Genomic DNA, 12,804 nt, shown 5'->3' with positions numbered 1-12,804 from the left:
AGAGTGGAGGCGCCACTTGATGCTTGATTGTTGTTGTCTTTGAATTCGGCTCTAGCAAGTCTGCCTGTCTGCGGGATACAAGAGTCAGTACATACATCACATTGCATAGACGGGCCTGTAGTTTATTATAAACGATGCTCTCGTGGGTATTCTACCTGCGCCAAGCTTTTACAACTAGCAGTCCTCAGCCGATGCAGCGGCCGCTTCACATCTCATCCAAGGATAACATCTCAGAACCAAAGGACAAAAACACACACAGGCTGCCCCGAGACGCAGACTCGAAAAGCCCTTTGCCATGTATCAAACGCGGCAGAATACACCCCTAGTTCGTTTATGACCGTAGTTAAGAGCCACCGAAAGATAGCCGCGTCCATCTCCGTCATACGCCGTTTGCATAGAGACTCATTGTAGTTGGGAATGGGAAGGCAATGGGGAAGCCGAGGAAGATAGAAAAGGTGCGAGAAATGAGAATCAAGTCAACTCCGTGTCCGCGTAACGAGCGCATGCTAATGTTATAAATGAAAGGATAATGGACAATTCACAGTAGACAGGAACTGAAAGGGTCGTCGATTGGCGGGTTCGCGTTTACCGCATCTGCATGCTAGGGTGGAAGAGTCGGGCCTGCGTGTTGATATGGAATTCGTAGATGCCGTTTTGTGCTCCAATAAACCTACGCGCATTGTTAGCAATTGAGTCAAGCTTATGCAAAGCGGAATGTCTTACAGGGTGCGGCCATCATCGCTCCAGGCAAGCCCAGCTGTGTTATCCGGTGAAGGGGGTACTTCGAACAGCCCCGTGTGTTCCGTTGGAAGAGTGCCTCGTATCGCGCTTTCTTCCCATCGGTTAACGACCTGATTCACTAGGGGCACTAGCAGCGAGGAATCATCGCGTTCGGCCTCGTTTGCGAGAGTACTGGCAGTTGTTGTCACAGTACGTGACCCAGTTCCCGTTCCCGTTCCCGTTCCCGCCGCGGTTCCCGTCGCAGTCCCTGTGGCGGTTGATGTCCCAGTTGCTGCAGCGTATCCAGCACTTCTCTCCCTTGCCTGCAGAATATCAAGGACGTTGAGATACGATGCATCCGGGCGGTCCCCATCACGCTCGCGCTGCTCTCGCATCGCTGCCACAGTTTCGCCTAGCCTATCGATCCATCTCTGATCTCGGCGCCCGGAAAGTCTGTTGCTTGGATCTCTTGCAAGCTGCTGAATGTTTCGGACTCGATCGGTGAATCTCTCCCTTTCTCTTTCTCTCTGGTCTCGATACGAACTGGGTGTCTCCGAACTTCCGCGACTGACACTACTACTGCGCTGGCGAGTTCGCGACGAATCGTTCTCGATGTTTGGTGACCGCAAGTTTGCCAAATACGACCAAGATGGGTCAGTCATGGTAGTATCCCCGCCATCAGTCCGTTGGGGTATCCTGTCTCGTCGGCGACGGTCTCCTTGTATAGCTTCCAGCACCATCGTCTCGCTCGGTGTGAGAGGCTGGTTCAAAGTGTCAATCCGACCATTGCCTTCACGCCTGGATGCTGGGAGACCGCCCCTAGCCAGCTGACTACCGTCTCTCCTTGATGAACTCTGACCATCAAGCAGTCTCGGGTCGATGGTGTTGCGGTCAACGATGCCAATATGCTCAAAATCGGTATCGACACTGATATCTACAATTTGACGCACCACAAAATTGGTCCGCACGTCAGCGATACCAATATGGCCACGATCTTCTGTCCACGCCAATATATCATACGGGCCCGGAGAGAAAGCCATATCGCGAATTGCGCCTGGCCCACTTCGCGGCCTGGAGGATTCGAAAGTTGTGATGAGAGGTTGCGCATTGGCGTCTAACAGCATTTCGGCATCATATATCGATATGACTCCATGCTGCGTACCAACGGCAAGATAGGAGCCCGAGTTCGAGAAGCAAGCCGCGAAGCTTCCGCGGCTGTCTGTCCTGTCACCCTTCTTCTGACTTTTAAGCATCAGTCGTTGACGAAATTCCCACGCATACTCTGATGCACATCCTGACTCGCGGGGCTTTTCCGCGCGAACGTGAACATAGAGATAAGGATCGTCCAGGATAGCGACCATCATGCGCCCGTCGGGGGAGATAGTCGCACGGTTGACAAAATCGGGGTAGGTGACGACGTCTAGTGGGCTTGTCTTGTCGCTCTGATCGAAGTCGCGTAGGCTGATGATGGTCACGGTGCAGTCATTGTTGGCTAGGATAGCAACGGGTTCCGTATAGGCTCCTTCCACGGGAGAAGCGAGGGCGCCAGGAAACCACATGGTTATGCAGTTGACTCGATCGTTGGCTAGCTTGACGCTTTTGGCTATCAGACTCTTGTTGGATCGTCGGGCCTGGGTTATTAGCGAGAGGAGTGATTCCTCCCGAGACTCCAGATTCAACGACAAGCGGGCGTCAGGGTCCAGATTGAGCGGTGTGTTGGGGTTACTACTGTCGTTGCCCTCGTCGAGACGTATGGCGACAAAGTCGCCACTCTCACTTCCACAGCATAACCACCCATTCTCGGCCACAAGACATCGAGGTGCGAAAGTGAGAAGCTTGATAGTTTCACACTCTTCCGTGAAGGTATTCAACCTCTGCACATGATTGCTCCCATTCCCTCCTGGGAAGTATATAAGGTGACGTTTTTCGGCCGAGATCAGGGATCGGAGCTGCCAATGCCTGGTAGCCCGTTGTCAGAATGATCTGATTGCAAGGAAGAGATAAGCATAGGGAAAGACTTACTGTGAGCGAACGGGGATACGATAGTGCTTCCGCCGCCCGCGTGAAACGATGCTGTCTGTGTGGCAGTACCTGGAGGGATGTTTGGGTCAGTACGGTTTCAGGCAGCAAGGGACGATATTGAGACTAACACTGCATCGTCTTTCGCAGTCATGATGACTAGAAGAGATTATATGCAGCAATGTACCAGCGGCAGTGCTGTGCCACCAGGTGGCGAAAGCCAGGATCGGAATTGCGAGTCGCCAAGATGGGGTATGAGGTCCGCTTGTTGCTAGAAGGTCGCGAAGACAAGCGCGAGCACCCAAGGCGCCACACGAGAGGTCAGGAATACGGTTCACAGTCGGAATTGCGGTAGACGAGGATGAGGCAGAGCGGATTCGGTGAAACGGAGGAGGTGGTGCAGGGACTGAGATGAGGAAAAGGTTGAGATTAGTTCGTGCGATGGGAGTAAATGACGTCCCTTCTCTCGGGTTTGGTAAAGCCAAAACTTGGGGGGGGGCCGCGGGCGAGTGAGCGCGTGGGCAGCTGGAGTCAGAACTCGATGTAGGTTGGTTGGTAGGTACCTGCTATATATACTCAAATTGCCTGTCCGCAGAGGTACCCAAAGCAAATTGCGAGCCAATGTGGCAGCCGCTTGACCACTAAAGTTAGGCGTGAGAGCCTGTTATCTGGCCGCTGCGCCTGCGCCGAGAAACGCCCAAGGGGCCCCATTTAACCCCCCAATAAACAGCAGTCCAAATGCTCAGTGGCCAAAGCTCGACTGGGGATTGCTGGGGCTGGGCCTTAGTCATCAGTACCACATCACAGATCTATCACGCACTTGACTTCTTGACCTACCTAAACAGGGACACAGCCCCGGTCTGTAGTCACCAAAAAACGTAACATCTATTTTGGGATGGGGCCAAAGGGATTTGACCTTGTGGAAAGGCCATGTCAATTCCCATTGTGTCGATTGCATGGGAAAGGTGCACCCGCAACGTCTATTTAATGTCTCCAGATACAGTAAAAGTACGGGGTACTTTCAGTTGGCACCTGCTGGTGTAGCCGAACAAACCGCTCGTTTGCAAGACTGCTAGCCAGACTTTTATATAGAAACACAGCCTTTACTATTAGAACTGGGTTCAGTTTTCCTCTGCCATGGCCGAACAATTGCACACATTCTCATCGATTACTTGTTAACTTACACTCTGAGAATGGGTCACGTGCCCTACCCCCAAGGATGTCTCGGTGTTCATCTCGGAATTTTCAATTTTCCGCTCCTTTCCAGCCGTCACTAGCCCCAGTAACGGGTGGACCCGGCCCCTTCATTGCCTCTTTCTCTCGGCTTCTATGACTAGGTATTAGGAGTGCTTTTTTCTGCGCCAGAAATTTTCGCCTTCTTCCCCTTCTCCATTCTACCTCCATCACCTCTCCTTCCTCATCATCCTCTCCTTGCGCCATTGTTTGTCGCGCGAGCTTCTTCTTTTTTCCTTTTTTAATACCCCTCATAATATTTAAGATGTTCGCCTCACGTCTCTCCAGAGCTGTAAGTTTTCACTATACTCGTTGCCAGCGATGGAAACTCAGTCGCTAACTTTTTTTCTAGCTTCCCCGAGCTACCCCCTTGGCCGCTCGCCAGGCCGCCTTCAGAGCCCCTTTGGCATCCAGATTCGCCCGCTTCGAATCGACTGCCGCCGAGGGTGAACAGAAGGTTCAGGGTTCCGTCATTGGTATCGATCTCGGTACCACTAACTCTGCCGTCGCCATCATGGAGGGCAAAGTCCCTCGCATCATTGAGAACTCCGAAGGTAGGTCTCCAATTGACTTTCCAAGCTGCTTCTGCATCCGCTAACTTTGTAACTAAGGTGCCCGCACAACTCCCTCCGTCGTCGCTTTCGCCGAGGATGGTGAGCGCCTTGTTGGTGTCGCCGCCAAGCGCCAGGCCGTCGTCAACCCCGAGAACACTCTCTTCGCTACCAAGCGTTTGATCGGTCGCAAGTTCACCGACGCTGAGGTTCAGCGCGACATCAAGGAGGTCCCTTACAAGATTGTCCAGCACAGCAATGGCGACGCCTGGGTCTCTGCTCGCGACCAGAAGTACTCTCCCTCTCAGATTGGTGGCTTCGTCCTCAACAAGATGAAGGAGACCGCCGAGGCCTACCTCTCCAAGCCCATCAAGAACGCCGTCGTCACTGTCCCCGCTTACTTCAACGATGCCCAGCGCCAGAGCACCAAGGATGCTGGCCAGATTGCCGGCCTCAACGTCCTCCGTGTTGTCAACGAGCCTACCGCCGCCGCTCTCGCCTACGGTCTTGAGAAGGAGGCTGACCGTATTGTCGCTGTCTACGATCTTGGTGGTGGTACATTCGATATCTCTATCCTTGAGATTCAGAACGGTGTCTTCGAGGTCAAGTCCACCAATGGTGACACCCACCTTGGTGGTGAGGATTTCGATATTCACCTGGTCCGTCACATGGTTGCCGACTTCAAGAAGACCTCTGGCCTCGACCTCTCTGGTGACCGCATGGCTATCCAGCGTATCCGTGAGGCTGCTGAGAAGGCCAAGATCGAGCTTTCCTCCTCTCTGCAGACCGACATCAACCTTCCTTTCATCACTGCTGACGCTTCCGGTCCTAAGCACATCAACATGAAGCTTAGCCGTGCTCAGCTGGAGAAGATGGTTGACCCTCTCATCACCCGTACTATTGAGCCCGTTCGCAAGGCTCTCAAGGATGCCAACCTCCAGGCCAAAGAGATTCAGGAGGTCATCCTCGTCGGTGGCATGACCCGTATGCCTAAGGTTGCTGAGTCCGTCAAGGGCATCTTCGGTCGTGATCCCGCCAAGTCGGTCAACCCCGACGAGGCTGTTGCCATTGGTGCCGCTATCCAGGGTGCTGTCCTCTCTGGTGAGGTCAAGGACCTTCTTCTGCTCGATGTTACTCCCCTCTCTCTCGGTATTGAGACCCTCGGCGGTGTCTTCACTCGTCTGATCAACCGCAACACCACCATCCCCACCAAGAAGTCCCAGGTCTTCTCCACCGCTGCTGATTTCCAGACTGCTGTCGAGATCAAGGTCTACCAGGGTGAGCGTGAGCTCGTCAAGGACAACAAGCTCCTCGGCAACTTCCAGCTCGTCGGTATCCCCCCTGCCCACCGTGGCGTTCCCCAGGTTGAGGTTACTTTCGATATTGACGCCGACTCTATCGTCCACGTTCACGCCAAGGACAAGTCCACCAACAAGGACCAGTCTATCACCATTGCCTCTGGCTCTGGTCTCTCTGACAACGAGATCCAGCAGATGGTTGAGGACTCGGAGAAGTATGCCGAGGCTGACAAGGAGCGCAAGCTTGCCATCGAGGCTGCCAACCGCGCCGACTCTGTCCTCAACGATACTGAGCGTGCCCTGAACGAGTATGCCGACAAGCTCGACAAGACCGAGGCCGATGGTATCAAGGAGAAGATCACTGCCCTCCGTGAGTTCATCGCCAAGAGCCAGTCCGGCGAGGGCGAGGCCACTGCCACCGAAATCAAGGAGAAGACAGACGAGCTCCAGGTTGCCAGCCTGAATCTTTTCGACAAGATGCACAAGGCCCGCAACGAGGCCAACTCTGGTGAGCAGGCTTCTGGTGAGCAGCAGTCGACCGAGGGCGAGAAGAAGGATGAGAGCAAGCCTTAAATGTTCAATCCGATCTCACCCCCTGTTAACAACACACAACCTCTCAACACAAAAAAACGAGAAAAGCGAACCGCCCGATTATAGAGAAGCGCGGAGAGTGACTTAGATGTATTTTCTCCTTGTATTTTTTCTTGTACTCATATCCCCTCAGCCATTGCTGTTACCCCTTCAAAAACACACTTCACCCATGTCTTTTAATATCATGGTTTGCGGAACCGGCGTTGGAGCATAAAATCTCGATTGAGAGATGTTTGTTACGGATGATTTCATGGACGCAAGAGGGGTCTCGTGTATTCTTGGTTTGAATGTAAAACAATATGTTTAAGTTAGATGATATAATAGCACCTCCCCCCTCTAGATCTATGGAGAGCCGGAAATGTATTTCTTGGTAACGACCAGCGAGACGAATATTTCTGAATGCAAAATACGGTGAATCGTGACTATGCTCATTCTAGTGTTGATGTTGTATGCTTCGGAGAAGGTGTCATGTCATCCATCCCCATGCCGTGTTGAGCGTGTTTGATCCGTGCCACGGCGCCGCTGTCCTTTCCAATTCCTTAACTACAGTCATCTCCAACACGATGTCTTCGCCGCTCCGGAGCATCCCAAATCTCGTCGCCCGATTTCGGCCGTCGTCACCCAGACAGCGCTGGCAGAGGCGGCGCCTAAGAAAAAGCCGGCGGCAGCCACCGTTGCACTGGCCTTCCCTCAAATGGTGGCCCGTGTAGGTGAGAAACGCAAGGACGAGTAGCGAGATGGCGGCAACGGCGACAAGGCACACGGAGGCCGTCGGCTTGTGCACGCGCCCGGCCATGAACCAAGACGAGAAGGGCGGCCATGTGGCCGCCTGGTCCTCATGTGCACTCATCATCTGCTGCATCACCAACGTGCGGCAAATAAAAGCAGGGTATAAGTGTACTGGAATAGAAAAGCCTTGAGTATCTGTAGGTCGCTGATTATTGTATGGCTGGAAAGGGCTTGTTCATTGGACCTTTGCGGGTGTTGCAGACTTGATCCGGTCCGTGGGCGCAAATGATGGACGTTGTGGACTACATCCTGAGGCGCATTCATCGAGCTCTGGACGGTACATGTAGTACTTATCATGAATCACTCCTGTCTTGGTTATCCATTTACCGGACTGGCTATAAAATTCCAGATCAAGTCTGGGATCATTGCTAGCTCGAATCAAGAAGTTGAGGTAGGAAAATATGACGAACATGTCTCACAGACGCTAGCACTTGCATACCATCGGCAGACGCAGCAACTCAGAAGTCAAACGACTTCTTTCCAATTGCTGTTTAGCCGGACACAAAACAAGGATCTTCCACCCATAGTAGTAAAATGTTCAATAATCAGCCTTTGATAGTGGAGGAGGGAGTTTCAAGTCAGATGCAGGCCACCTACAGTAACACGATGTAAGTATGTAGGGTAGAGTACCGGGCAAAGTACAGTAGAAATGTGGCTGCCTATCTGTGGCGTAGAAATAATCCCAGCCTGGTATTCGTGTGGGCCGACAGTTGACTCCCTCGTCCAATCGGACTTGATGGTGCTTCTCCGACCACTTTGGTGATGACGCGGTCGGAGATGCAGACTGCTTCCCTAGAGATTAGTACAGGCGCCACTTTCAACTCCGAATTACATCTATCGAGCACATCTCCGGCTCACATGCAACCATGAGCGCGTCAACACTGAAGCAGAGTTCTTGATCAGATCTGAAAACCGTCATGCTGCATCACATATCAACATCTCCGAACACCGACCTGCCGTTCAGCGGGCGCAGCAGAAAGGGACACAGAGGCGCCAAGCGTCAGCCGTTGAGCTGCCTTCCTTGCAGACATCACAAGCTCCGTTGCGATCGCCAGGTTCCGTGCGGAACATGCGTGCGGTATGACCGCAAGGATCTTTGCCAGGAAAACCCGGCACCGCGGCATGCGAACAAGTCCACGTCATCATCGATTTCTCCGCTCTCCAGCGAAGCTCGCGAAACTGCTGCTCAGCCGGCTGGGATAGACGCCGACACGAGGCCCAATCTTGTCACCCGACAAAGAACTGTCCAGTCAATACCGCCCTCTGCGGTCAGACAGGCACAAACTATTGGCGGCCTCTCCATTGCGGCTGCGGCAGAGCAGCTGCAGAGCAGTCGCGGACCCTGTGCTGCTGCTCATCGTGCAGGAACCCCTCTCGCTGCTTACATGAGCCAGTCCTCGATCTGGAGTCTCCTTGACCCAGTTGAAGGCAGCTCCAACAAGTTCTGGAAAGACCAGCTCGTAAATGCGTTGCCTACACGTGGACAGTGTGACATTTTGACGACGTACTATTTCGAGCACCATAACTGGCTCTGGCTGCCCGTCCATGCACCTTCCTTCCGCAGGGAGTACGCACACTTCTGGGACACGCACGTTGACGAGGCTGATCTATTGTGGCTCTCGTTGCTCTTTTCCATTATATCTGTCAGCGCACTGTACATCCCATTCGAAGCCATTGAAATTGTGAGTATACCAAGGACGTCCATACGCAAGCTGGCCCGATCATGGCACCTCGCCTCGCAGCAGGCATTACACGTGGGCGAGCACGAAACGAAGCCGCGGCTCGTGCAAATCCAGACTTTTATTGTGTCGCGACTATACTGGTTTGCGACCAACAATTTTGAAATACTAAATTCGTATGCATTCCTGCTTCACTTGGCTCTCTTCCTACTGTGCTGCCCTGTACTGACAAGAATCTCTCTCGCAGCCGACTTGGACAAGCCGTTCGCCATGCGCATGCCCTGAACCTGGATAAGAACAGCTCACCGTCCAAGAACCTGGATGATGAGATTCAGCACCGACTCTGGTCAGATTTGGTGGACACAGACACGTCAGTGAATTCAAGGTCCTTTTTGCGGGCTTGGCTGATTCGTCACAGTTTCCAGGCCATCTGCCTAGACCGCCCACCTCTAATCCGAGTTGAAGCTCACAACGTCCCTCTGCCGCTCAACTGCAACGATGTCGATCTCACATCAGATTCCATCGTCATCCGCCCAATCCACGAACCCACAGAGGCGACTCTGAAGGTGCATATGGCCCAGCTCTTCCAGCTCATCAACAAGCGAGTCTGTTCAGGCAACGGCACATTTCTCACATCGTACGAGAACGTCGTCATGATGGAGAAAGAGCTACTAGAGTTCATGCAAGCCCTCCCGTGGTATCTCCAGCCAAATGCAAGGGGCTCGTTTGCCGGATTTGAATATGTGAAGTGGCAGCATCATATCCTGCGAACGTGCGTCGCGACGCAGCGCATCCGCATGCACAAGCCGTTCCTGTCCATTCGTGGCAACGAATCATGGAGAAGCTGTGCCGAAGCGGCGCAAGATGCCCTGACGGTCTACAAGGAAATCCGCCTCGAGACGGCCCCTGCGTACCGGCAAAAGTTCTTTACTTGCAGCTATCAGATCTTCTCCATTGCGGTCACCATTGCTGCCCTGATTCTCGTAGAGGGGGCGCAGCCATTTCCGGACGCCCTCGAATGGCTGCAGAATCTTGCCCGCGACTTGAGGCAGGTCGAGGACCAAGGCTGCTTTGCACCGCTGGCGCAGCATGGCCGAACAGTACTGACCAACATGATCGCATACTATGAGCGTCACCGGCCGTACACGGCGCGCGACGCAGAAAAGCTGGTGTCGGACATCAGCGTCATTCTGGGAGGCGAGCAGGCGACCCGCGCCTACCTCGGTCGGTACTCGGAGGAACACAGCCCTTCAGCGGTGAGGGTAGGCTCATCAATCGTGCCGCCGGCGCCCATGACGGCCGTGGCGACTTTGACTACCAGCGGCGGAGTACGTGCTGGTGAAGCAGTGTCGCCGGATGGCCTGGCTGGGATAGAAACTGCTATTTTCGGGTACCAAGCGCTGGATTCTATGCTGACTCTGGATCTCTTAAACTGGGACATGACAGGTGCTCTCACCGACGCCCTCAACGCGGGAGGATGACGTACATTGCGCCCTACACATCACTACACCAAGACGCCGTCCAGACAGCCACCGCGCATGTGGATAATGTCATAACGCTGCGATGACCAGGCCAAGTTGATTTGCCGGGGGTATAGGCGATAGAAGCTATAACGAGGCGTCTTGCCGCGTCATGCCGTTGATGAAAAAATTTAACAGGTATTGATGCCGTGTCGGCATGTATTGATTGCAATTTGCGCCGAGTACGATTGCGGGCAACGTGAAATATTTCCCAGGATGGATGATGATGGGTCAAGGCATGTCCGAACAACAACTCCGAGCGTGGCTCAAATATTAAACGCCATGTTGCGCCATGTAACGCCAAGTAACGCCATGCCCAGTCCACGTACACCAATCGGCAGTTTGGAAGACTTATCTACAGTCTACTCGGCGCCTGTCCAGCAAACTTCCCCGGATTTCAGATTGACATGTATCTACACGCCACTCGAGGGCGCGCTTTGACACGACGATGTGCTGATACGTGCGATACAGTGGCGCGGTCGTGAACAGAGAGAGACGCCTCTGTATAATAAGTATCCTACTCTGAGCAACTCATGCACCCCGGAAATTCTCCACGACAGTTCTTCATGACAGTGCTCCATGATCCCACGACTGTCACACCGACACGACCCTTCCAAAACTCACAAATTCAAAATGCCATCGTTCTCGCAAGTGCTAGACTACCTCAAAGTCCCGACCAAGCTGGGCAATGAGCGCAACTACTGGATCAACGACGATGTGCGCCCGCTGCCGCCCTCACGCCGCACCTGGGACAGCCTCACCTTCTTCTCCTTCCAAGCTATCAACCAGATTGCCATCAGCAACTGGCAAATCGGCTCCTCGCTCGTCGCGACCGGCCTGTCGGTGTGGCAGACCATCGTCGCCGTTATCCTCGGCAAGATCATCATCGCCGCGGTGCAGGTCTTTGGTGGCTGGATCGGCGCCGAGTGGCACGTCGGCTACCCGGTTATCGCGCGGCTACTCTGGGGCATCTACGGCAGCTTCTTCGCCGTGGCCCAGCGGCAGCTGCTGTCGCTCGTCTGGTTCGCGCTGCAGTCGTGGTTCGGCGGGCTCTTCACCACCGCCGTGCTCAGCTCCGTCTTCCCCCAGTTCCACTACATGAAAAACACGATGCCCGCGTCGACGCACATGACGACGGCGCAGTTTGTCGGCTGGGTCGTGTTCCTCCTGATCAGCCTGCCGGTCATGTACCTGCCGCCGGAGAAGACCAAGAAGCCGTTCGCCGTGATGAACACGATTGCGTTTGTCACGCTGGTGGCCATTATGATCTGGGCGCTGGTGGCGGCGGGCGGCGCGGGACCGCTGGTGTCGGCCTCGGCCACGGTGAGCAACGCGGAGCTGGCCTGGGCGATTATCCGCGGCGTCACGACGACGGTGGGCGGCATCGCGGCGGCCCTGACCAACGCGTCGGACTGGTCGCGGTTCGCGCGCCGCCCGGGCGACCAGGTCACCGGGCAGTGGACGGCCATCATTAGCCTCGGCACCATCATGCCGCTGTTTGGCTGCCTGACCACCTCGGCGACGGTCAAGATCTACGGAACGCCGCTCTGGAACCCGGCGGACATTATCCTGCGCTGGCTGCAAACCGACTACAGCTCCGGGTCCCGCGCGGCTGCCTTCTTCGCCGGCGCGGGGATGATCACCTCCCAGCTGGCCATCAACACGGTCGACAACGCGTTCTCGCTGGGCATGGACCTCAGCGGCATCTTCCCGACGTACGTCAACATCCGCCGCGGCGGGTACATTGGCCTGATCGTTTCCTGTGCGCTGTGCCCGTGGTACCTGCTGTCCTCGGCGTCCACGTTCGTGACGGTGCTGAGCAGCTACTCGCTCTTCCTGGCGCCGATGATGGGCATCCAGATCTGTGACTACTGGATTGTCCGCAAAAGAAAGATTGAGCTGAGCCAGCTGTACACGGCCGACAGGGACGGGTCGTACTACTACTGGCACGGCGTCAACTGGCGCACGGTGGTGGCGTGGGTGCTTGGCTGGGCGCCGCAGTTTCCGGGATTTCTGGCGTCGGTCGCGCCGCGCCTGCGCGTGACGGCCGGGGCGAAGCACCTGTACGACATGGCTTTTGTTGTCGGCTTCTTGATCAGCGTCTTGGTGTATTACGGGCTGGTCTGGGCATGGCCGCCGAAGGGCTTGGGGGCGATGGATGCGACGGACATTTACGGGACGTTTACGGCGTACGAGGGCGAGAGACTGGGCGTTCAGCAGGTCATTGAAGGGCAGGGGCAGGATTTGGGTGCTGAGAAGGAATTGAAGCGGTCCTCCGATGCTTCAGTCACCAAGGCGTAGTTGGTTTCGATGAATCCAGCCACCAAGTCGAGTCGCTAGTGACATGGACATGCCATAATACGAACGTGTTTCTCAACGCCATGTCTTTTGAGAAAAGAGTGAA

At 54.7% G+C, this 12,804-nt stretch overlaps 4 protein-coding genes across 4 annotated transcripts; 3 read left to right on the top strand and 1 right to left on the bottom strand.

Annotated features, from left to right (window-relative positions):
* Window positions 1-585: 585 nt before the first annotated feature.
* ISF_05538 (WD domain containing protein) lies at window positions 586-2,893 on the bottom strand (the record flags this gene model as incomplete). Its single annotated transcript, XM_018849143.1, has 4 exons — window positions 586-670; window positions 724-2,679; window positions 2,743-2,811; window positions 2,871-2,893. The coding sequence occupies 4 exons, from the start codon at window positions 2,891-2,893 to the stop codon at window positions 586-588; spliced, it is 2,133 nt and encodes a 710-aa protein (XP_018703714.1).
* A 1,344-nt stretch (window positions 2,894-4,237) lies between these two features.
* On the top strand, window positions 4,238-6,394 carry ISF_05537 (heat shock 70 kDa protein; the record flags this gene model as incomplete). The annotated part of the gene is made up of 3 exons (XM_018849142.1): window positions 4,238-4,264; window positions 4,325-4,526; window positions 4,584-6,394. The coding sequence occupies 3 exons, from the start codon at window positions 4,238-4,240 to the stop codon at window positions 6,392-6,394; spliced, it is 2,040 nt and encodes a 679-aa protein (XP_018703713.1).
* A 1,724-nt stretch (window positions 6,395-8,118) lies between these two features.
* On the top strand, window positions 8,119-10,361 carry ISF_05536 (Transcription factor; the record flags this gene model as incomplete). The annotated part of the gene is made up of 3 exons (XM_018849141.1): window positions 8,119-9,056; window positions 9,128-9,250; window positions 9,299-10,361. 3 exons carry the CDS (start codon window positions 8,119-8,121, stop codon window positions 10,359-10,361), a joined length of 2,124 nt encoding a protein of 707 aa, XP_018703712.1.
* Window positions 10,362-11,033: 672 nt separating this feature from the next.
* On the top strand, window positions 11,034-12,701 carry ISF_05535 (Nucleobase cation symporter-1, NCS1; the record flags this gene model as incomplete). Its single annotated transcript, XM_018849140.1, has 1 exon — window positions 11,034-12,701. The coding sequence occupies one exon, from the start codon at window positions 11,034-11,036 to the stop codon at window positions 12,699-12,701; it is 1,668 nt and encodes a 555-aa protein (XP_018703711.1).
* Window positions 12,702-12,804: the final 103 nt, after the last annotated feature.

This window comes from Cordyceps fumosorosea (assembly GCF_001636725.1).
Source record: "Cordyceps fumosorosea ARSEF 2679 chromosome Unknown scaffold_13, whole genome shotgun sequence".
Lineage (NCBI taxonomy): Eukaryota > Fungi > Ascomycota > Sordariomycetes > Hypocreales > Cordycipitaceae > Cordyceps > Cordyceps fumosorosea.
This window is presented reverse-complemented; position numbering and strand designations above follow the sequence as displayed.